The sequence below is a fragment of the Typopeltis vanoorti genome, chromosome 23 (assembly GCF_054136105.1).
Source record: "Typopeltis vanoorti isolate ZY-2024b chromosome 23, IOZ_Tvanoo_1.0, whole genome shotgun sequence".
In the NCBI taxonomy this organism is placed as follows: domain Eukaryota; kingdom Metazoa; phylum Arthropoda; class Arachnida; order Uropygi; family Thelyphonidae; genus Typopeltis; species Typopeltis vanoorti.
In genome coordinates this window covers 6,743,347-6,770,390 of record NC_143571.1, presented here as the reverse complement: position 1 = coordinate 6,770,390, position 27,044 = coordinate 6,743,347, and the positions used below count along the sequence as shown (strand labels likewise).

Sequence of the window (27,044 nt, the reverse complement as noted above, 5' to 3'; positions counted from 1 at the left end):
CTTTATGATGAAATATCTCAACAAAGTACTCCACTAGGTCCTTTGCAGGTCACTCAACTTCCAACAATGTCATTCTTCAACAACCTTTCCTTCTCTTACTGGCTACATAACTAAAGAATTCCTCAGGATATTTTTTGGATCTTAGGGCCAACCTCCTCTCATATTCCAGTTTTCCCTTCCTTGTCATAATAGTCACTCTCCTAGTATGATTCTAATATTCTTCATGCATCTGCTCTCCACCCCTCTCCTTATATCTCTTCCATAGCTTCTTTTTCACCTGCAGTTTTCGTTTGATGTTGTTTGTCATCCACTTTAGTGTTTTTTTTTTTTTTTAACTCGCAGTTTACAACTTGCCATTGCTACTAATAAATATTCCTTCATCAGTTCCCAAGCACTAATGATATCTTGCCCTTCCAATTCCTCCATCAATGGAATTGCTCCAAGTTGACATCTAAGACTATTTAATCACCTGCTTTATAATTTCACATACATTCCTTTCTCTTTACTATTCCTGCATGTCTATTCATCTTTCAAAACACACATGGTCACTCTTTCCAACTGGGGCAGAGATGCCATCTCAGTTATAATCAGCTCTTCCAATGCTATGACCAAATCCAAAACTCTTGAACCTCGTGTTCCTTCTACTACATGTTGCCTAAGAACACATGTCCCGCAAGAATTCCATTCCTTATTACTACATGCAGTTTCCTCTTCCCAATTTATACTGCTATAGTTAACCCTGAGAGGTTGCAGTTGAAAAATTGCAGTGTAGGTCAGTGTATCTGAGAGATAAATTCATTACTAGAATGTGTTAAATGTGATAAAACTTAAAAAAAAAAAAACACTGTACTGTAAACATAATACATGATGGTTTCTTTATTTTCAGTTACAATCTAGAAATTACTGAACAAATAAACAAAGAAAAGAAAGAAAAAAAACAACTAAACCAATACTATACTGACATCGAAGTTCGCGATATCTCTCAGATACAATTTACTATCAAATATCACTTTCACTTTCGCCGACTCTATCATTCTCATCATTGGACTCAAGTAACATTCGCTGAATCTCTTCAACGTCTGATGGATTATCCAAATGATATATTTTTCCAGCCATTTTCAACGGTAAATAAATAAAAAAAAAACTAACCCAATACTATACTGATATCAGAGTTCACGATATCTCTCAGATACAATTTACTATCAAATATCACAAACCTTTACATAACACATGTTAAACCAAAACTAACCGCATAAACAGTGTGGAATATCACTCGTAATATATGCATGCGCAGCTAGTCATGACCTCCAATCTATACACTGGATATATGTAAGAATATTTATATTAAACAATTTGTTTGTATCTGTCAGATCAGCAGCGACCTCCGCAGGGTTAAAATCACTCATAACAATCATTCTTCTTGCACTTGCTATATTCAACTGCCTAAATGTCTCATGCTCTTCATCCTCTATACTCCCTGGCTTATAGCAACACCCCACTAAATATCCTGTCCTGCCCACCTCCGCCTCACACCTATGCTCTCAAAACCATTAGTGCCATTGCTATTCAAATCCTCCACTCTGAGAGAACACAACTCATCACTTATCATAAGCAATACTCCACCACTGCATTTGACTTTCCTATCCTGCCAAAAATGCTATTATACTCTGCTGGTTTTAGTCCTGTCTTCCATCAACCATGTCTCAGTGATCCCAATAAGCTTTGGGATCACTGAGATATGGATGAGGCTATTAGTGCCAAGAATTAATCTTCTTCATTTCAGATACTCCTGACATTTGTATAAAAAATCATCACGGCACTGTCACTGTTTCTGTACTGCTATTCCTCTCGTTATCCCCTTCAGACTCCACTGGATTCAGAATTGCACAACATATTCCCTCTTCTCCCAAGTAACTACATCCACAGGAGACCACTACTCTACCATCTATCCTGATAAATTCTAGTTTCTCTGCATCAACATATTGACTTGTTTGGAAAACAACATTCTATTCAGATGCCTATGTCCATTCTCCTTCGAATGCAAGCCATCTCTCACATGCAGTTCCTTTCTATCCTCAAATGCTCCTTATGTATCCACATAATCCAACCCTCTCTTTTGACACATTCTGACTATCATACTATTCATTACTGATACTCTTCTCCATGACTCTGCATTATCATACCTGGGAAACACACTCACTATCTTCCCTCTCTCTCTGTCTTCTTCCATACAACCTCAAATACGAACCTCAGATTTCTCTCCAACTAATTTACACTGCCTCTCAAATCAATTGGACTGCCATCGCAATCATCTCATCCACTCTTTAACATTGCTTAATTGCCATAGTCACACTATCTATCATTCCTCCAGGAAGACACTACTCTGACATTCCATCTTGCACGCCACTGATCATCGAGCCACCATACATCCCACCTCTTACTACTCTGTTTCTTCCTTGCTCACTAGCATCCACTGCCCTCTCTTCTACCACTTTCTCTCCTTTGGTTCCTGTGCTGTCTTGCCTTTTTCTCATTCCCTCTCTTTCATTGGTTCTCCTATTCCCTCCTTTATCATTTCCATTATTTTTTCTCCCTCCTACTCTGATTTCATTGTTTCCAATCTCTTCTTTCATACTTCTCAACATGTTCCTGATACATTTCACTTCTTCTTTCAGCATATTCATCTCTCTCTCTCTCTCTCTCTCTCTCTCTCTCTCTCTCTCTGCAATCTATCTACTCCACCTATCATTCATCCACCCAATCAACACATCTTTCAAACTTACTACACTCATTACTTTTATATTCTCATTCATATGTTGCTCATTTTCCTCACCCTTGATCACGCTACTCGGGATCATTTTATGAAGAATTTTAATGATCTTTTGGATGTGAATACTGCACTGTTGGAATGGATGGTGGTGTGATTATATATGTAAACATCCTCCTGTGTGTGTTTCCTATAAACAGAAAAGGCTAATGAATGCACTATTTCATAGAGTCATGTAATTAATGTGTTTAAGAAGAGAAGATAATGGTATGATAATATCAACAGAAAAATCAAAAACTATGGCCTTTAAAGGACAAGATCCAGCAAGAACTAAAATAGTATTAGATAACAAGATCTTTGAACAGGTGAATTCATTTAACTTCCCTAGGATGTATGATCACTTATGAAAATGAAAAAGATATAAACATAAAAATTGCAAAATATTTAAAAATAACAGGAGTAATTAACTCCATATTTAAACCAAACCTAGTGCAAAAACAAACCAGGCTAAAAGTATACAATACATTAGCCCTACCGGTTTTAATGTATGGAAGCGAAATCTGGACAATAAAACAAAAAGACAAACAAAGATTAACAACAGCAGAAATGAAGTTTATGAGAAAAACTGCAAAGTATACCCTATTTGATCACAAAAGAAACGAAGATATTATGAAAGAATTAAACCAAGAACCAGTAATTGAAAAAATTAAAAAATATAAACATAGATGGATGGAACATGTTCAAAGAATGAAAACAGAAAGATTACCATAACAAGCCTTAAAGTACAAGCCATTAGGAAAAAGAAAACCAGGATGTCCTCTTAAACGATTCAACGATGACTTCTAAGGACGGAACAGGCCATACTAGGCCTAAATCCTTGATACGTATGATGATGATGACGATGAAGAAGAGAAGATAGCTGCTTCTTTTTTCTATAGTGCAATGAATTAGATATTGCAGCCATTAAAATTAGCTAAAAATGTATTTAATGTGTTTAGGTGATGTGAGAAAATACTCAACACAACACAACGCAACACAAGATAAATATTATTTAAATAAAATTTAAATTATTTTATTTAAATTATTTAAATTAAATAATTTAAATAATTCAAAATGAGGCTTAATATGATGATATAGTTGATCATCATTACATTGATAAATAATGAAATGATACTAAAGCTGATCATAATGTAAGAATTTTTGTGCTAAGGCTTTTATTTATATCATGGGTTGAAAGTGAAGAGAATTTTTGATAAAGGAGGAAGAGTTGCCTGTGAAGGGTAAAAGGGATTTTGCTAACTGTTGGAATCTGAGAATTTTTGGGAGCCTTATATATATATATATAATATGTATGTATATACAGGGAAGTTTAGCATGGTTAAGGTTTCAGTTTTTGGTAATTTTTCTGAGTCAAAGTGTAACTAAAAAAAAAAAAAAAATTACGCTTTTTATTTAAATTGAGATTTAGTGGAATCCAAATCTAAAACCTGAATCCTTCTTGTCAGCAGAACAGCCTATTAATTTTTCTTAATATTAAAATGTTTAAATAGAAGAGTGTTAAATTTTCTGTTATATTTTGTTTGATCCATTACGGGAGTTATGTTACCTTAATCTGCTTCAGTTATACCAATTTTTTTGTTGTTGTCACACCTTGGCCCAAAGAAATTACCATCATCATCATCAAATTCCTGCCATGTACCCTCAAGGGGTGTACAGGATATGATAGTACTACATGAAAAAAATTACATCATTATTAATTTCCTATCTACAATTTTCCTCCAAATCAGTCTGTTACTTGTCAAGATTCCAACATTATCAGATCTTATATTTCTATCGTCTAAAGAACTTTGTACCGTATCAATCCACCTATATCTTGGTCTTCCTCTGGGTCATTTTGCTGCCAACCTGGCGGAGAACACTTGTTTTGCTAATCTTTCCTCGCCCATGTTTAAGTGACCACACCACCTGAGATTAGCTCTGCTAACGCATTCCTGGATGCTGACAATGTCAAGTTCTTTCCTAATATCCTCGTTTTTAATATGATATTGCCATTGATGCCATCTGGTGGCTTTTTCTACTTCAAGTATGGATATGTATTCCTGACTGCATGCCTGGTCAGTGTTTTTTACCACTGTGCTGTCATCACTGCTTGTTTCATTTAGCAATTTTTCAAAGTAGTTACTCCATACTTCAAGGATATCTTTTTCTCCCGTTTTCATGTCACCTTTATCATCTCTAATTCTTTTTACAACACTCTTTCCTCCATTCTTAAGCTTCTTCAACAACCTCCAGAATATTTTGCCACCTTCTTGATATTTATTTTCTATATTCTTGCCAAAGTCCTCCCATGACTTTTGTTTAGCTAGTTTCACACAGTGTTTAGCATTCTTGCATTTGTCTCTATATTCTCTAAGAGCACAAGCTGACTTATTTGACAGGAATTTTTGATATGCTTTCTTCTTTTCCTTCACTGCCTCTTTAACTTCCTGTGTCCACCAGGGAGTTCTGATTTTTTTATCCTTGCACACAACCTCACCACATGCCTCTCTGGCAGAATCAATCAATGTTTCCTTCAGAGTTTGCCACTGAATCTAGAAGGTTTGATTCCTGTTCTCAAACTCTTTCATTTTCTTTTCAATAATCTTTCTGTATTTTAGTCTACAGTTCACATCTGAGAGCTGCTCAACTTTTATTCGCTTTAAAACTTTCTTACATGTTATTCTTTTCAATATTAAATTCAATTTTATCCTGCTCAAGACTAAATAGTGATCACTTCCAATTTCAAATCCTCTGTACACTCTGGTGTCCTACACCAGGGAGAAAACATCACTATCAACAATAACATAGTCAATGAGACTTTCCTTATTCCTAGTCTCTTCTCTCCATGTGAATTTGTGCATATTTTTATGTTGGAACATGGTGTTAGTAATAACCAGTCCATGTCCTGAGCAGAAATCCAGATATTTGCCATTATTATTAGCTTTGCTCTTTTCTCCAAATTTTCCCAAAATATTTTTGTATGTCTCACAATCATTTCCTACTCTGCTATTTAGATCCCCAACAAGGACCAACTTTTCATTTTTCATTGTGTCAGTTGCTTTTTCTAAAGCCTCAAAAAACTCCTCAAAAAACTCTTCTACCTTAGTAGAACCTTCTGTGGGACCATAGGCACAAATAAGTCTCATTGTCCAGTTCCCCATTTTCATATTTGCCCACATTACTCTACTTGAGAGTGACTGCCATTCAAGAAGATTAGCCTCGTATTTTGTGTTGAATACTATGGCTACTCCTTTTCCTTGATTGTCATTGCCTGAATATAACATTTTGTATTTATTGCTCAGAAAGATCTCACCAGTTTTGGTCTTTTTTGTTTCAGTCACCCCTATTATGTCGATCTGGTACTTATCTAATTCCTCAGCTAGCTCCATTTCTTTGCCATTCAGGCTTCTTAGGTTGATAGTACCAATCTTTAACTCTGGTGATGTTGAGTTAGGGTTTGTTTTCAGATTTGTTCCAGTAGCTGACTTTTTGCTGTTCGCCCTGGTTCCCTGGCGAAAAAAAATGGGGGCCTTGTTTAACAGGGCGACGTCCCAGCCGGCATGAAATTCTGTCATGTTGTACCATCATTTTTTTTTTTTTTTTGGTTTAACCAATAAGAATACAATTTGGTCGGCTAAATCCCAAATTGCCAGCCCATCTTCATTCGTTCAGTATCCAAGTAGATACCCAACAGCACCCTGTTGGGTATCTTCTCGTGGTGATACCCTGTTGGGTATCACACGAGAAGGTGAGGATTGGATATTAGGTCAGAAGCCCTGGTCGGTTCTCTGCATTCCTTTAAAGGCTATGTGGAGGTCTCCTCTCAGTTATACAGCTTTGACCCTTAAGCACCCCAAAGAAATTACCAAAAACCTAAAACCTTATATTAAACCATCCTGGATGTGTGGAATGCAATAAATTCACTTTTCTCTCTCACAGTTTATTCTCCCTCTTTCATTAAAATTTTAATTAACTTTAAAACTTTAATTTAAAAAAATCTTAACATAAAAACAAATAGAAAAAACCTTTGAATTCACCATATATGGAATGATTTCCTCATTCGTCCCACCCCCAAGCTAATTTCTATATGGAATTTGAAACCAAGCACTCCACACTGCTTTATAGAAACCAACAGTCTGGCTATGCTGTGTAGACATAATTTATTATTTGGTCTCATGGGCTAGACAGATTCAATTTTAGTGCATGTGCATTTTAGCAACCACCATCTATGCATTTACTAAAGAAAAAGAAACAAACTGTCCTCCCTTCCTGAACACATTAATTATGTGTCAACCAAATGATTCCTTTTCTTTTTCTATTTATAGGAGACCTACGTAACTAGAAAGTTCTTATATAATCCATCACACTGCCATCTTTCAATACTTACTTATTGGAGAGAGTAAAAGCAATTTGTTTTAATATGGCACTTGAAAAGAATTCCTATCTTTACAATATTTTTTAGCTGATCTACAATGGATTATGAAATAGAGGAAAACACTGCATATCCCCATCCCACATATAACAAAAAAGGCCACAATAAAACTATTCAGGTACTCTATATTCAAAGTACAATTTTATTTCCCTTTTTAATGGATGGGTACTATTAGAGCTCTGCTCCTATTATCTGGAATTCGCCCCTCTGACCAGGCCTTCTGAATTATACAATGCAGCTACTGTAAAACTTTTATACCTCCATACTTGAGCATTTCTGGCCATATTTCATCTATTGCAGTTACCTTTTCACATTTTGGGTTTTCAATGACTTTTTCTACTTCAAGTATAGATGTGTATTTCTGATGGCATCTTGTTGGGAGTTTTCTACCACCATGCTGAAACTGATTGTTTCACTTAACAATCTTTCAAAGTAATTACTTCAGACATCTTGAATATCTTTATCTTCAGTTATCTTGTCTCCTTTACCATATCAGATTCCTTTTATAGCACTCTTTCCTCCATTTATAAGCTTTTTTCAATAGGCTGCAATCTTTTTGATATTTATTTTTTATATTCATACCAAAGCCTTCCAATGACTTTGTTTAGCTAGTTTTACACGGTGATTCGCTTTCTTACATTTTTCTCTGTATTCACTAAGGTCACATGCTGACCACTTGCCAGGAACTTTCGATATGCTTTCTTCTTTTCTGCAACTGCCTTTTTAACTTACTGAGTTAACCATGGAGCTCTGGTTTTTCTCTCCTTGCAGACCACTGCCTGATCACATGCTGCCTTTCTGGCTGAAAATTTTCTTCAGGGTTCATGTTTTCTTTAGGGTTTGCCATTGAATCTCCAAGGTTTGGGTCTGCTTTTCAATTTCCTTCATGTTTTTCTTGAATAATGTTTGTGTATTTGAGTTCATTCACAGTTCATCTCTGAAAGCTGTTCGACTTTGATTTGTTTTAAAACTTTCTTACATTCTTCTTTTCAATATGAAATTCAATTTTATGCTGCTCAACACTAAATGGTGATCACTTTCAATTTCAAATTCTCTGTATACTCTTGTGTCCTGAACCAGCAGGAAAACATTGCTATCGACAATAACATAGTCAATCAGATTTTTTTTTTTTAATTTCTTGCATCTTCTCTCTATGTGAATTTGTGTACATTTTTCTGATGGAACATGGTGTTAGTAATAATAATAATAATAATATTAAGTGAATAATAATGATATTAAATTGTGTGTATTGGGAGTCTGATTTTAGTCTTTGATGATGAAAAGTTAAGAAGAGTTAGAAGGTGGATGCTTATGGCAAATCCTTCCAGGAAGTCTGAAATAAATTTGTAGTATGAAATGAGAGGATAGTTTTAACAGCAACAAGTGGAAGGTGTTGTCCTTTGAAGTACATAATCCTCCAAAGAGCAAATAGTGCACTTTGGAGAAATATGTATAGTATTGATGGACTGTGCTTTTGCAGGTGGCTTCCTGGCAGAGGCCTGAATTTCAAAGGGCACAACACAAGTTTGTAATGCATTGCTCATGCCACACATAGACTACTGTGCACAAATTTGGTGATTTGGTTTTAGCTGTGATGTAATAAGTCTGGAGAGTGTTCAGAAAAGTGACTAGAGCAATTTCAGAACTCAAACATGTTGATTATGGAACAATTTAATTGTTGAAGCAATGTAAATTGTAAAGTTTAGTGAATAAACAGAAAACAGGTGATATAAAAGAGACACATACAAGTGTTAATTAACACTTGTACGTGTGGGGAAGGGAGTGATACTTCTACCTGTAAGAATGAGTCTGTTGACTCCACAATGCTTATAATAATAATAATAATTGCATACCTTATGTACTTAGCTAAATGTTCCTTTCTTCTTTATTGGAAATGATATCAAACAGTAAGATATAATGTCCACACTAGCATTATCAATTTAGTGAAAAACTATGTGCTAGTAAGAAAAATTAATACTGACAAAAAGAAAACTCGATAGCAGTCAGAACTCCTTATCAGATTTGCTATTTTAATTACCTTTATTTTGATTTCCAAAAGGTTCAAATACAGTCTTGTAAGACCAATTTAGAGTATCTGTACTCCTCCCTTCTCTTTTTACAACAAGTTGCAACTTTTCCTTACTGTTTTCTATTAATTTTTTTGCCTCTTTAAGTGTAAGATTTTCAGCATTTGTTGAATTAATCTGCAATTTAAGAAAAGCTTCATTAAGAAATCATATACTATACTATAGCATAATCTATATTATGGCATCACTAAAAACATGAGAATACTTAAGTATAAAGAGCTAATAAGCTTCATTTCGGCAATGAAAACATTACTTAAATTAAGGGGATATTAAATCCCACATAGTTTTAAAACCGAATAAGAAACTCAAAGATTGAAATCAGAGTTTCTTGCCGAATATAGTAAACTATAAAGTATCGGCGACACTAGCGTTAGCCAATGCAAGTGATCCTAGTACGTAGTACAATACCAGGGCAACTCGTTGCAAAGGGGGGGAAAGACCTTAATTTAAGTAATGTTTTCATTGCCGAAATGAAGCTTATCAGCTCTTTATACTTAAGTAACTTAATGGTTGCACCTGTTTGGAAAACTCGTTCGCAGAGTACATAAGTTCTTTTCGCTATACACTTTGGTATTAGGTCTAGCTACTCACTGATGAAGCCTCAAAAAAGGCTGAAACCGGTCTGGGTAGTGACCTCCCTCCATAATGTAATAACAGCATGCATTTCCTAGGAAATGTGGTTTTACATTATGGAAAATACCTAAGCATAGCGATCTGAACTTCCCCCCCCCTTTGCAACGAGTTGTCCTGGTATTGTACTACGTACTAGGATCACTTGCATTGGCTAATGCTAGTGTCGCCGATACTTTATAGTTTACTATATTCGGCAAGAAACTCTGATTTCAATCTTTGAGTTTCTTATTCGGTTTTAAAACTATGTGGGATTTAATATCCCCTTAATTTAAGTAATGAGAATACTTATTATATCATTATTTACATAAAAGTGTGGACTAATGCAGAATCCCCATCCCTTTCCTAGATAAAAATGAAACTTTTATCATCTTTGGACAACAACTTGACATAATGTCTTCAATCAGTTCACAGGACTGGCAAGCTAATTCATTAAACTTCAGATGTGAACATGTCAGTCCATCCTGTTATTTAGTGTTAGTAGAGAAATTCTAAAGTCATGGATCAATCATTAATCAGTGATACCAGTTGGCAATAAGAAGTTATTAAACTAGTGAAGGCAAGAATGAAAAGAAGAAGAAAAAAAAAACATAGATGGAATCATCATTACACCATTACTGATTCCAGAAATCATGGTGCTAACAATGAAAAACCTGTTAAATTAAATGTAACAAACTATTTTCATGAAAATTAACTGGGCCAACAATACGAAAAATTCATGAAAATGTAAACAAGTGAAAAATATGACCAAAGAATGAGAATGGGGTGGGGCACAACAAGAGAAGTGAGAGTAGCAGTGAGACAGGTCTCTGAAATATGTACACATGATTTTTGTTTGCAAAATATATTACTGTTAGTTTAGTTAATTAAAACTGAAATAAAAGCTATGTGCAAATATTGCTACGTTGATAATTATGTTTGTTAAAGCAATATCCATAAGAAAAATACAATAGCAGTATTGCAGTTTCTCCAATAGTTGGCTAGCGAGACCACTTAGCCTAAGTGTGCCCCATGCTTTAAGTCACCTGTGGAATTAGTTTTAAAATTAGTGGCAACAACAAGAATCGGCAAAATGTACATATCTTCTTACATCATTAAATTAAAATACATGTATACTTCACAAGCGGAAAAGAAACTTCATAGCTATTTTCTGTGTTTATGGTTATTTTCTTCTTCAGTGCTCTATAGTTGAAGTTTATGAGAGAAGCTATTCACCAGTGCTTCCCAAACTGTGGGCCGCGGCCCGAGGGCCGTGAAATAATGAAAACAAATTTAAAATCTTTTAAGACTAAGTAGATTTTTTTTTATCTTAAAAGAAACATATTTAATTTTTATTATTTATTATTTCTTTTTTGCTATTTTTTATATTTTAATGGAAAAAATCACACATTGGTTCACAAATTTTGCTTCCTGCGTATTTCAGCGCTTAATGAATATCAGTAAATATATGCTTATTCATATAAGTTTCATTTCAAACCAGAAATCTAAGAATTGCAGTTACAAATATTTCACCTGATATTGGTGTAGCAGTATTGAAACACTTCCATCACATTAAATTGTTATAAAACTTCTTTTATATTTTTAATTCTTACTTTGTTTATTACTAATCGTTTTATGTTTCATGTGCTTGTACTGGAAATGTACAATAGCAATATATCTACCTATCTATATAAAAATATGAGATAATGTGCCATGTCAAATGTGTCTAAAAATGTAATATTTACATTTGATTTTTGCAATATTCGCTGTGTATGTTTTGTATTGAATATAAATACAATAAATATTATAATAATATATGTCTTCATTACGTTTTTTTTTTCGAGGGGGGCCGTGAAATATTTAAATTTTTGCGAAGGGGGCCCTGACGTCCAGAAGTTCGGGAAACACTGTTTGACACAGAAACTCAATACTTCACTATAACATATTGAAAATGAAGACACTTCAATGAGTTGCAATTTTCTTGTGTGATTATGCGCAAGGAAATCTGGTACTGCTATTTCCCACAGAGAACTTTTGGACTTTTCAGAGCAAGATTCGAAAGTTTTCTGTCATGTATGTTTGAGTCTGAGTAAAATATGTTAACTTCTGCCCTTGCAGATATTTTGTATTTAATGCCAGAACACTCAATGTTTTAAAGTGATGAATATGTGCAAATAGAAGGGTCAGTTTTTTTTTTTTTTTTTTTTTTTAATATGCAATTCTATTCTATATGTTGTGTTTATATACGAGTTCTTGGCCTAACAATGAAAAAACGAATTTATAATTTCAAAATTATTTTTATTTTTCGACATAATCTCCATAAAACTAATATATTTATTCCAGCGATACTCCAGTGCTATTATCCCATCCCTGTAGTGGTTCTCAGTAAGATCTGCAAAATATCCCACTACAGCTGCAATCACCTCTTGATTAGAAGAAAAACACTGACCAGCGAGGAAGAATTTCAGTTTTGGGAAGAGAAAGAAGTTAGAGGGAGCCAATCTGAGGAATAGGATGGATGTAACAATTCATAGTGCCTTAATTTTCTCTTTGCCAAAACACCTTTGTGGGCAGGTGCATTGTTCTGATGTAAGATGATTTTTTTCTTCTGCAAACTGGGTCTTTTCTCACGAATTTTTTCGTCTAGTCTGGTTAAAAGATCGGAATAATATTCCCCGGTTATTGTTTTACCCTTTTCAAGATAATTAATAAACAAAATGCCTTTAGAATCCCCAAACACCGATGCCATAACCTTTCCTGGTGATGGAACAGACTTTATCTTCTTATGTACTGAACAACTGGCTTCTCTCGAGTGTTTTGGCTGCTGTTTGGATTCTGGTGTGTAATGGGGAATCCAAGTCTCTTGGATTCCCCCTAGTATATAGTGGAGCCCCCTAGTATATATATATATATATTAGGGGGCTCCACTCCCTGTCGCCTACGGCGCCCAACCCCCCAAGTTCCGGGCTGGTAAGACAAAAAACGTGACATAAAAACGTTTCAAATTTCGGCTTATCTTTTTATATATAGAGAGCAGATATACACACATACTGGCTAATTGAAAAGTAAGTAGACATTAAATAAAATATTAATACATTGGAAGACAGAATACTTCGATGCCTTGTCCTCATGAAACTTCAACCAAATACGAGAACAGTAATCTGGGTTGTATCCAGGAATAAAAAGAGGGATGATAATTTACTTATCCCCACCTGTGGGCATGATTTTCAACATCCATGTAATCTCTTGTGATAATCTGGCAACTTACATATGCCTCCTGTACTTTGGAAATAAATTGCCAAAATTATGTGGATACTTTCATGTTTCTCTATGACTACTATTAATATATTAATAATGAATTAATTGTTATTAATTATTAAGTAACTAAATGACTTTGTTATTCCCTAAATGACTAATTGTGCATGATATTACAAATAGTTTATACCTGTGCTTAGGAGTTAACGAACTTTTAAGTAGGGGTGACTTTACTAATCCTCCATCAAATTTTGTACCTGTAGCAATTAGCACATTCAAGATCAACTGCAGTTTAAGCCATTAAAAGAAGCATTGAAAATTGCTTAAAATGGATAAGGAAATTTTAAACTAGCCAGCACAAAATCATATAAAGCACACATGTCAAACACACAGCCTGCGGGCCGCATGAGGCCCATCGACAAGTAACATGTGGCCCGCCAAACTTTGCAACCAATATGGTTATTTAACTTTTGACAACACCGAATTAAATAAACATATTTAAAAATTTAACATTTCCACTTAAGATTATTTTATATGCCAAATTACTCTGCAATTTCTAAAGAAATTAATCTTCTATTTGCCATTTCAAAAAAAATCTTGTTACACCACTGTTAATGACAATTTACAGTTGAAATTAATTAAAATTCAGTGTGATTCTGTACTGAAACAAAAAGATATGGATGTTGGAATTCCAAAGTTCTATAATTATTTATCAGTCGATCGATATCCCGACGTGTTATGTGCAATTAGGTGTATTTTATCTATGTTCGGTAGCACATATTTATGCAAACAACTATTTTCAACTTTAAAGAATAATAAAACTGCAGAAAGATCAAGATTAACTGACCAGCACATGCAAGCAATATTGAAAATAACTACAGCTCAGCAAATTCAACCAAATTTTGAAGATTTCATTAACAAAAAACGTTGTCAAGTTTCTCCAAAAAATGTATATGTATAATTTCTATTAAATATGTAAACTTTATATTTTATATGTATTTTTGTAACATGGTTATATTTTGTACTTCTAATCTTAATATTAAAAAATCTGTTTCCTCTTTATTTCGAGATTTTTTTTTTCTGATGTGGCCTGTGGCTTGATGTATAATTCTTAATTTGGCCCTTGATGGTAAACGAGTTTGACATGCCCGATATAAAGCATATGTGGGAAGAGGTTAGAGCAATGTATAAGGCACCACCAACACACTCAACTTCAGTACCATTCACATGGAAGAATGGGCCAACTATCTTTACATATTTGGAGAAAAGCCTAACAAGGAGAATAGGATCTGTAATCATAGCTAAAGCTGGGTCAACAGTGTATTGAGGTTCGTGAAAAATTCCCATTTATATAATTTTCGCAACATAGAGGTATAACATATGATAAATAAATAAACAGAACAATCTGCTGTTACCTTCATGATTACATCTCCTTCCAAGATTCCTCCTTCCTTTTCTAGCAAAGCTTGATTTGTAATCTCTTTGACATATATCCAACATCCCAAAACAACACCAAAATCTGAAATTATACAAAAAATATATTATAATGAAAAATGGCAAGAATAGGAGAAAATTAACTTGACATGTACTGCAGAATAAAGTAAATTATACAATGTTAATACAAACACTAAAATTGTGGCAAAGATTACAAAATTCATTTGAATACACTATGAGTAAAAAAATAAATAAGTAAACAAGCAAAAATAAAACAACCAAAAGTAAACGATGAGCTCACTCATTTCATTTTTTTTTTGATATATTTATTTTAATCATATACCTTATCCCATTACCTCTAGTAGTCAGCATGCTACTTTACGTAACATTGATGTGATGACATCCCTATTTAGCTACCAAAAGCACCAAACTAATCAGATATTCTTGTAAGAAAAGCACAACATAGCTCTCTGCTTGGTTTAGCATTATCTACAAATAATTGCTGCTAAACTGAGCAGAGAGTTATGATGTGCTTTTGCTGCAAGAGATCTAAATAGTTTGGTGCTTTTGAATAATGGGGATGTTATCACTTCAAATGTTATTTAAAATATGTCATTCCAATCTCATTTCCCCTGGTAGTCATCACAAGAAGAAGTGGGATGTGAAATATTGTATTGGAAATGCACTTTGGGAATTGTAGAAGGTGAAGAATAAGGGGATGATATGTAAGTAGACAGTGAGTTTAAATTCAAAGAACACATCAAAAGTTGTAAAGATTCAAAAAGTTGCTGCACCGCATTGCCAAAGACACTGACAAGTAGAGAAAGCATTGTAATACCATCACTGTATAGGACAATGATCACAAATCTTCTAACCTAATATCTGGGTGAAGAAAACATTAGACAGAAAGTCCAGGGATTTTCTCTAAAGATTTATCATCATTCAAATTAAGACTATATAATGAAGGCTATTTCCAGGCAGATATGAAAAGAAGGGATAATATGACTAGGATAGATATATTTACAGGAGGAGCTTGTGTGATAGATATAGAGAAATTACTGTATAAGTTAACAAGGAATGAGAGAAAAAAAATTCACTTCTGGGGGTTAGGGGTCATTGAGTAAGGAAACTATTTAAGGAAAAAGCTGAAGTGTACAGTGTACAGTATATGTTTTGTGGTCTGATAAAAACATGGCTTCTGCCATGAGTACTATGACTCTACACTGGCTTAATAATACTAATATGTATTCCATTATATTCTATGGTCTCTCTCTCTCTCTCTGTCTGCAAGCAGTTCAATCACCCTCTATAATATTAAGTCTAAATCTTAAAAGCAAAAACGCTTGAAACGATCTTCATTTCTTACCATTAGTAAAGCAACATTTGTGAGGAAGGTAAATTATGAGCAAACTAATGATAATCGTATCAATATGGACTGTATTTTGTTTTCTTTTGTATAATAAATCTACCCCATGAAAGTCCAATTTTAATGAAAAAAGAAAGTTCTGGGAGTTTATCTTCTTGGACATCCTTCTTACCTACACTGCACTGCATCTGGTATACACTGATTAATAAATCAGAAACCTACCTTTACTGGAAGATATATACAAAAGTTTTGCATATCACATTTGACAGAAAATCACTATTGTCAAAAACATAACATTTATTTTGTTTTTCTTTTTCATCCTTATGACAAGAGCTTCTCACCATCCAAATGTAAATATAATTAAAGGCTACATCTTCATCACATTCAATGAATAATAGACTCTTACATTCCTATAATGAAGGATACTTCAATAGAATGAAGAGTTCTAATTCCATATATTTCTATCCAAACCTATACACAGAATCTTGAAGACATTTCACTTGATACTCATATTTCTTAACAAAATTTCTAATATTTTACCAACTACAAAAGACACTCTTTTGCCTTTGTCTCTAGCTGATGTTCATCAGATTCCTTGTGAATGTAATCTAACATACTTTAGACAGACAAGATATTTATGGGGAAAAAAAATAGTGACCATTTGATACCAAATTGAACACCTTAAACCACAAATTCTGGTCTTGCAAAACATGGGATTGAAACCAAACACAGAATCCCTTGGAATGAGGCAGGCTCACCTTCTCCACAGAAGAGATTTTAAATATAAACATATCTTCAAAGAAAGATCTGAAGCCCTACTGCATTTGCCTAATTTAAATTCTAATGATTCCCCCTTCCTCTCCAAAACATTTGGGATATTCTTACCCCAGTGTTAATGTATCCCCAAGTAAACACTTTATTTATTATAAATAAATTAATAAATTACTACCAGAAATAATTTATTTATATGCCTGATATGATCCTTCTAGCAAATGGAACTTGGTTAATGTTACTGGTTAAAAGATGGTTTTCTATCTCTTTGAATTGATTATTTGTTGCACATTGATGAAGTACTGTTATTTGCAGTAAATTGTGCTAATTTTATTAAAATCATTTACTATGTCTAATATGTTTTATCTCTCATCTACCCATGAAATATTATAAAGCTATAGCAGATTCATAGTGCGGGTGGAATAAGGTTAGATAACCTGGAATTCCGACTCAAATACTTTTTTAAAGACATGCTGAATCTCCAAAATAAGTAAGGAGATAAATAAAAAAATACTAGAAAATGATCATCACCTACCATCTAGAGGCATTTATAAACATCCATGGAAACTCCAAAAGCTCATAGGCTAGAAAATATGGTTCTTATTGTGCTCAGCCAAACTGACTGGTATGATGCACAAGAAAGAGGCTCTATCTCTTTAATTTTTTCCATGTATCTGAACTGGTGTGTATGTGTGCACGTGCATGCTTGCATCTGTATTCAGTAAAATTATTTTTCCACATCTGTTCTTTCTTTTACCTGTAACATAACGATAACATTCTTTTGGGTTGCCTTCAGTCTGCACAGCCAATTTCTTTTCAAACTCTAACATAGCTTGACATACAATACTTATAAATTTTCTGGCTTGCACTTTACATATTTCTACTGCTATTTATATAACTCCTTTCACTGTTATTCTCATGATATTCCTTCCGCATCATCTTCTTATTATTATGGATCTTTTGTTTAATACAACTGCACATCCATTTCACTCCCATCCTATCCTATTTGCTCTTTGAACTATAGAAACACATTATACCACCAGTACATTCAGTAACTGAATGGGAAGGATACCAGTTGTGAAGATACTTTACAAGCAAACATTGCTTATATTAGGATACACGATTAAACAAGAATATAATTTGTTGAAAGTTTTATCACTTGGTTATACTGTAAATTAAAGATAAGTGTAAGCAAACAATGTTTGCACATGAAGAATCTTCATGACTGGACTTGGCTCCCACTGACAAGACCTCAATAAAGATTGAAACTGGTCTGGTTAGTGGCTCTTCCCATAAGGCATAGCATTATACACGTCTGTAAAGATGTGTGCTTTGCATTATGGGATACAAAAGCAACTAATGGGAAGTCATTTCTCTCTCTCTCTCTCTCTCTCTCCACACATACACATTCGGGTCTCTTTTTATGCAGATCTTTTTTATGCAGATTTGAAGTCATGCGGCGCACGCCCACAGATACGAGACCTTTCGACACTTCTGCGCATGTCAACAGAAGGAGATTCCATTCCGATAATAGGGTAATCCAGCGTTTCCCAAACTTTTCCTACGACGGAAAGAAACACTTCACAAATCCCGAATTTTTAATGGAACACCTTGGTTATTTTGTAATGTATTCATTAATAATTAATTGTTAATTTTGCTGATTTTTTATTATTAATTATTAATTAATAATTAATTAAATTTGGTCCAATGGAGAAAAAACCACCGAAGAAAAGTAATTTCTTTGGAAATGAAAATTGCAATTTTAGATCGCTTAGCAAAAGGAGAGGGATCTACAGTGATTGGTAAACATTTTAATTTAGGCAAATCTACTATAAGAGCAATTAAAAAGAATGAAGTCGCAATAAGAAAATCTGTCATTTCTGGCACAAAACTAAGTGCCAAATTATCATCGTACTCAAGAGATGTTTTATTAGAAAACATGGAACGAGCATTCGTAATTTGGATTGAAGAATTAACTCAAAGGGAAATTCCTATAAGTGGTTATTTAATTAAAGAAAAAGCTCTTCGGTTTTATGAACAGATGAAGCAATTGGAGCTGTCTACTTTTGCTTCCCAGGCTGATAAAGAATTTTCGGCTAGCAAAGGATGGTAAATCGGGTTTTTAAAAAGGAATGCACTTCATAACATGAAGATTACAGGCAAGGTTGCAGCAGCAGATGAAGAAGCAGCCAAAAGTGTTTAAGAGAAGTTAGCCAAAATTATTGAAGATGGTGGATATTGTCCTGATCAAGTGTTTAACGCCGATGAAACAGGACTGTTTTGGAAGAAAATGCCTAGTCGAACTTACATTGCAAAGTCTGAGAAAAAAGCAAGTAGGTTTAAATTAAGCAAAGACGAGTAACATTGTTACTTTGTAGCAATGCATCAGGAGATCGAATGTTGAAACTCCTCCTAGTAAATCGATTTCTAAGACCACATGCTCTAAAAGCCAAAGATCTAAAACAGCTGCCGGTACATTGGATGGCTAATACAAAGGTCTGGGTAACAACTACTGTATTTACTGAAAGGTTCAATAATTGCTTTGTACCAGAAGTGGAAACATACATGAAGCAAAAAGCTTACGATTTTAAAGTTTTATTAATTGTTGACAATGCACCAAGTCATCTGCATTTAAAACATGCAAATGTGCAGGTAGTGTTTTTTCCACCCAATACAACAAGCATTATTCAGCCATTAGATAAAGACGTAATTGTTACTTTTAAAAAATTATTACGTTAAGCACACTTTTCAATTTATGTTGGATAAACTAGAAAATGAATCATTAACAGTAACTGATGTTTGGAAAAAATTTTCTATTTTGAACTACTTAAATCATGTTGCATCTACTATCGCTGAAATAAGACTTTAAATGCTTGCTGGAAAGCAGCTTGGCCTGGGTGTATTACAAACAGTGCAACCATGCACACATCTTATGGATAATGCCTTAAGTGACGATGATATTATTGGATATCGATTAACTTTAGATATCATCGAAAATCCAGAAAACGATAGTGAAACGGAAGAAAAACCTGTCCCCTCACTGCAAATATAATTCGAGAAAGTCTTGAACTGTGCAATAAATTGGAAAATCATTTTCTTGTTAATGATACAAATTCTGAATGAGCCTTTAAATTCCAACGTGAGCTGAAGAACTGTATGTCTGGATATCGTGAGCTGTATAAAAAATTAGCGAAATCATCATCGCAAAGTTTAATCACTGATTACATTGTCAGAAAAAAAAAATCAGCACAGAACTAATGTGAAGCTAATTCTGTTTGTGAAGAACCATTGCCTTTACCATACAGATCTGATGATCTGACTATCTCTTCTGGTGATAAAAGTGATTTTGCACCAGTTCGCAAACGTTGCCGAATACTGTCTAATAGCGATGATAATTCTGGTGACAAAATGTTAAAAAAAATGTTACTTTTCAATAAAATTAAATGAATAAAGCTTTAAAACAAACTTAGGCATTCTTATTTTCCTGAATTTTCATAAACTTTTTTTATGCGATTTTAGGTTTATTTTAATTCATTGCTTCAGTTTTATACGGTTTTAGAAAATTATGGAACGTATCCCTGATTTTTCAACATAAGTTAGGCCTTTTTTTGTGTGATTTTTTATATGCGGTTTTCTGTGGAACGTATCTACCGCATAAGAAGACCCGAGTGTGCATGTATATATATACTTGGAGAGAGAGTATTATATATACTCTATATATAAGTAGCCTAGGCATGAAGATACTTCATATGCAAACATTGCATACACTTGAATAAAGGATGAAACCAAGAATATAATTTCTTGGCAAGTTTAACAAAGATAGTATTCTTCTGAGTTTATCATAATTCCCAGCTTTGAAGCTTTTCATGTAACCTTTCCTAAAAATGGACAATCCATACTGGCTACTTCTCTAGGTCAGCATGGCATGATCACTATCATCAAATGGTGGCAAAACAGTCATATTCTTAACATTGAGACATCTTCTGATGCTATGATCAAATCTAACACTCTTTTGTCCACAAGTTGCTGTTTTCACATGCTCTTTGAAAAAGTTGTCTCGTAACAGCTGAATAAATTCTCTCCTTCATTCTTATCATGCTACCCAATCAATATGCAGATAATTTAAGTTACCCCTCCCTAATAATTACTTGTTTGGCACCTATCAGGATAATTTGGCAATGCAGTTCTTCATTCCCAGTAACTGAACTACAAGATCTGTAGCAACATCCCACCATATATTAAATCTTAATTATAAAAACTTTAATTAATAACTACCTATATTTTAGCAATGTTACATTGCCATCTTCAGGATCACAAAATAATGATATGTGCATGCGAGCACTCACACTAAGCATATGAGGCTGAAGAAAGGAAGAGGCAACTGAAGGGTGTCCTAGAGTCCTAAAAGGTGCCCCTCCCCCTAGTAGGCTAAATCGAGTTGTCTTGGCTGTTGGACTGATGTTCTTAGAATGCAAGCTTCGCAAATTTGGGGCAGTCCCATGCACCCAAATTTGTTGAGGTTTGGGAAGTTTTTCAGAGCTTAAGCTGATTCAAAAAATAATCTTTTGTACTTGTACTTGCTGCAGTGTAATAAAGTGGCCTTCTTCCAGCATATTCTACATGGTAAGTAAGTCCTGTGTGGCTGCATTTTTGGAACCAGATGTAATCCTTGTGTTCAGATATTCTGATATTGGCTGTCTTGCCTTTGGCCATAGTAGAGCAGTTATTAAAGTTTTTATAAATAATAATCTAGTTTACATTATCATTTCCTAAACAAATTAGAAGTATGTCTAACCAACATATAAGCTTTTCTATAAAGGATATATATTAACATGGGCACCTCCATGAAGTCTGAAGACTCATTGCAGGAAACCTAAACTATCCACACAATCGATTATACCTCTCCTTGAATCCATTAACAGAATAGCACCAAAAACTGACTCTGGCAAATCAATCCATTCATTCACAACTCTCCAAGCAAAAAATCTAGTCCCTCTCAGCCCTATTAACTGCACTTTTACTCAACTTCCAGGGATGATCTCTTGTTCTGCCCCCTCTAGCAAGTGTTGAAACATTTCTCCCTGCATTAATCCTATAAAACTCTTTAAGTAACTTAAACGTTTCTATCATATCCCCTCTTTTTCACCTATTACCTAACTTCTGGCATTGTTACTTTCATAAGTTTCTGTCCTAATTGAAGTCAAATCTTCTAATTTGACTTCGATTCAAGTTACTACATCCAATTCTGACAGACAGGATTCACTTATACCAACAATTTTAGGCTACAACATATTCACAAAAGAAACAAACTCAAACACCTAGTTTCTAATGTCCTGGCATAAAAGCAAAGAAAAAGTTAGTTCTTTGCTTTTATGGATACTAATATCGGTAGTTTGCATGGATCAGAAACCTTATGGAAACCCTTTATTTTTAATTAGCAAGATTAACAAATTAGCATAATGACAACACTTAAAGTTAGGATCAACTGGAGATACTTTACTTGAAATGAAAATCAATATTACACACGCACAAACAGAAAAAGTGAATATCTAATAAAAAGCAAAGAGAACTGGTAAATTATTTTTGTTAAAATAAAATTATATGTCTGATCACATTTTATTAAAAACACATTTTATCAAAATACTATTCCTTTACCATAAAAACATATTACCCTCTTTTTTCTTGCTTTTGGTTAGGGTTACTTTAAGCATTTGAGGCTCGCTTGGTGGCAGTACTACCCTTCTTTTAATAACCTGTTTGAAAACAAAGAAAACAAGCTAATAAAAAAAAAATACATAGTGAATTTTTCTGTTTCTGTCATTTTAAAAACAGAGCAACATTCATTAACATTTTTTAAAAAAATTTCAGCAGAACACATTTCAAAGATTTAGAATATTAAAATTTAAGTACCAGAAAGAAATTTCAATTAAGAACCAGTTTGTCAACTAATCACTATTATCACTTGTGGGAGAGAGTTTCAATTTTTTTTTTTTTTTTTTTTTTTTTTTTTTTTTTTTTTGAATAGTTTAATCATTAGATTACAAGCAACACTAAACTCTAGGAAAAGAAGAACAGCAATTATGGAGGTTATTCTATTTGAAATTCTTGCAATGCCAAATATGAGAGTGAAAAGACTATGAAGAAATGTATCATAAGAAAAGAAATTAACACCAAGCTCTGTCAGGTACCTTGTGAAGAACTATTACATACAATATACATACGTATATTTTTGTTCTGGATAATACTAATAGATAAATTGGTAAGTGGGACTAAGTGGATATTAATCCAGGTTTTTTAGATGACAGCAGGCATTGGAAGAATACAAACTTACCACAGATATTATGAGGGAGAGAGTTTATTTTTTGGGGCATAGCAGGAAGAGAATAGAATGTACTATCAATGGTCTTAAGATATCATCATCATCAGTGGTCCTAACAGGCACTAAGTGCCCATGACCTTCCAACTATTCTTGGACGTTGCAGCCACAACTTGAGGATAAGGTGGTTAGCCCTATGCCTCCTGGGGTGTCCTATGCCTGTAGATGTGTGTTCATGGGGCTGGTTTGCTTCTGGGGGAATGAAAAACCCAAGTTTCTGGGTGAAAACACCCTACCTCTGTATGAGACCAGTCAACTCACCTTTCATCGAAAGAGACCAGATAAAGATTTCTCATGTCACCGATGGGAATCAAACCCAGGTCGAATGCATAAAATATATGTAGGTACCAGTCTAATTTATCATTTACTACCATAAAATATGTACAAATCTATTATAAAAAAGTTAAAATCAATCAAAACTTATGCACACAAACACTCACAGACTATACATGGCCATTTGCAGTTGAGAGAAATGTAAACAAACATAAAGATGCAGGATTAAATCATAACTGTTATTAATTAGTTAAATTAATCAATTAGCATAAAATAAAAAATTATAATGATTCATTCATTAGTGTATATAGGCCAGAGTACCACGAAGCAATCGTATTGATTGCACTATGCTACCATAAAGCAATCATATCGCTGCTTTTTCATTATCAATGCATGAATCATTACACCCGTAAATAAATATAAATATCTTTTTCACATTATCTTTCCATTTTTGATGTCTAGTGTTAGTAATACATATGATATTTAGTGTTTCGCATCATATAAGATAATATTGATGTAGGTACTGACACACATACGATTCATTTGTAAATAAACAGATGATGTAAACTTACACTATCGATAAATACAGTACAGTACCATACTGTAAATGTATTTTCACTTCCTTATGACTTATAATAACATTTTCTTTTCTCTAGCATTCTTTATTGTAAGAATATAATATCATCATCATCATCAGTGGTCCTAATAGGCATTTAAGAGCCCACGCCCTTCCAACTTTTCTTGGACTTCGCAAGCACAACCATAATTCGAGGATAAGGTGGTTAGCCCTATGCCTTCCGGAGTGTCCTATGTCTGTAAATAAATACATGTGTTCGTGGGGCCGGTTAATCTGTTCTGGGGGGGGGACAAAAAATCTGTGTTTCTGGGTAAAAAAAGCCCTACCTCTGTATGAGACTGGCTAACTCACCTTTCATCAAAAGACACAACATGAAGGTTCATCATGTCACAGATGGGAATCAGTCAGGTCTATCTGACCAAAGTGCTTCATCTACTGACTGAGCTATGGAGGCTCAAGAATATATATATATATATCACAATTTGTAGTATTAACTCGGAATTGGGATATGTTCATATTTATATATTCTGACTAGAACCGAGACTAGAATAACAATTAAATTTATTCAAAATGCAACATGTTTCATTGGATTGTCCAACTTCTTCAGGCGTGGGAACGTAGAAAGCAAATAAACACTATAAGAAACATCGTATCACTATAAAAACGACTATTATAAAATTTAGTTAGCTTTACACTGTAGCTACAGTCCGGGTTGAAGTTCTATTGTTAGGCAGCTGTGTGCATCTGATTTCACGAGTGTGCCAATATCGGATAGCAGAGCTGAAAGAGTCCGGTAGATTATAACTAAGGTTATTATTTATGTGATGAGGGTCCATAACAATTTCCTTAGACTCGGCTATGCAGTGCTCCACCTCATCATGGCATATATAAAGATTTGAAGTTGTTGTCCAGTTTATCTCATGTTGATGGCCTTCATCATTTGTGTTTACTGAAAACAGTACATGGCTTGACAGGGCACTTGCTCTAGTTCTTTTGTAGGCAATATCCCTCTGGTGTTCTTCCAGACGTAGGAGAATGGATTTTCCAGTTTGGCCATAGTATTGCTTCCCGCAGTCACACGTGATTTTTTACATTCCTGGGAATTGTAGATGGTTGTGAGCTTGTTTGTATTTGCTTAAAATCGATCTTAGTTCAGGAAGAGTACAGAAACAGGTTTTTATGTTGAACTTTCATAAAATTCTTCTTAGTACTGTGGAGAGTGAGCTGATGTATGGTAAGGAAATATAACCTTTGGAGTTGTCTTGTGTTTCTGAGTTGTTTTGATGGCAGCAGTATAGATGCTTATTAATAGTTTTTGACGAGTAGCCATTACTTGTGAAGGTTCTTTTAGATGTTGTAGTTCATTTTTTAGCTCTTCATCATCTGACAGTATAGATCTGGCACGATGTGCTAGGGTTGAGATGATACCCACTTTCTGTGCAGGATAGTGATGTGAGGGCGCATGCAGGTATCTATCTGTGTGTGTAGATTTTCTAAAGATTGAGATTTTAATAGAATCAGATGTCTTAGTAAGTCTTACGTCCAGGAAGGGAAGAGATCCATTTTCTTCAACCTCCATTGTTAATTTGATATCTTGGTGGAAGTTCTTTAAATGATTTAAAAAAGAGTGAAGGTTATCGGTGCCATGTTCCCAGATAAGAAATATGTCATCTACAAATCTCAGCCAAATTTTTGGTTTAAGAGTAGCTGAGGAGATTGCCTTTTGTTCGAAATCTTCAAAAAAGATGTTAGCTAATATAGGAGACAGGGGGCTGCCCATTGCCAAACCCTTATTTTGTTTGTAAACTTTTTTCACATATTGAAAGTAGTCAGAATGAATGCAATGTGATAGCAAGGAAAACATCTTTTTTGAAATCTTGTTCTTTAAAATATCAAGAACCTCTTCAGTTGGAACGTTTGTAAAGAGAGCCACCACATCAAAACTCACCATGATATCTGAAGGCTGGAGTTTTAAATTTTTGATTTTCAAGATGAAATTTGTTGAGTTTATATATGAAGAAGAATTTCCTGTAAAACCTTTTAAAGATGAAGCCAGAAACTTAGATAAGCTGTAGGTAGGCGAGTCAAACTATCTACAATTGGTCTCAGTGGGCAGTTTTCCTTGTGTATCTTTGGGAGACCATATAATCTTGGGATGAGTGGATGTAAAGAGCGAACGCCTGAAGAAGTCAGACAATCCGATGATTGAATAAATTTAATTGTTATTCTAGTCTCGGTTCTAGTCAGTATATATAAATATGAATATATATATATATATATATATATTAGGATAACCAAGCAATTTTATATGCTTGGTTATTTTAGCTCCTAATCCCAAGTGTGCAAACAATTAAGTTTGCGCCTGAAACAAAGTTCAAGTCTAAAGATGGTACAACACCAGGGCAGCTCATTGTAAAGGTGGTTAAAGCTTTGATCACTATTCTTAGTATTTTCCCATAATGTAAAGCACATCTCACTAGAAGATGTATACTGCAATGCATTATGGGTGGGGTCACTACCCAGACCGGTTTCGACCTTTTTTGAGGTCTCCTCAGTGAGTAGCTAGACCCTAAATACCAAGGTTTTAGTAATACAAAGATAACCAAGCATATAAAATTGCTTGGTTATCCTAATATACAATATACCCAAGTTAAAAATTTATTCCCATATATATATATATATATATATATATATATATATAGAGAGAGAGAGAGAGAGAGAGAGAGAGAGAGAGAAACAGAAGACATTGTTAGATGCATCTGAACATGAGAACAAGAAAGATAAAAAAACAAAATAGAGAGAGAGAGAGAGAGAGAGAGAGAGAGAAGGAGAGAGAGAAACAAAAGACATTGTTAGATGCATCTGAACATGAGAACAAGAAAAAAAAAAAAAAAAAATATATATATATATATATATATATATAGAGAGAGAGAGAGAGAGAGAGAGAAACAGAAACAAAAGACATTGTTAGATGCATCTGAACATGAGGGATAAAGAAGTAGTTGCACCTTAAACTGAGTGATACATATATCTCCTGTAATTATTTAATACAAACATA

General features: G+C 34.1%; 1 protein-coding gene across 1 annotated transcript in view; it reads right to left on the bottom strand.

Annotated features, from left to right (window-relative positions):
• The window catches only part of LOC150093598 (tight junction protein 1-like), a 712,683-nt gene that overhangs the window by 423,774 nt on the left and 261,865 nt on the right, over window positions 1-27,044 (bottom strand). The window contains exons 7-9 of the mRNA XM_090413230.1: window positions 22,432-22,513; window positions 14,605-14,708; window positions 9,277-9,442 (exon numbers count right to left, since the gene is read on the bottom strand). Coding sequence (XP_090269356.1) covers window positions 9,277-9,442; window positions 14,605-14,708; window positions 22,432-22,513 — 352 coding nt within the window. The remainder of the gene's footprint in view (window positions 1-9,276; window positions 9,443-14,604; window positions 14,709-22,431; window positions 22,514-27,044) is intronic.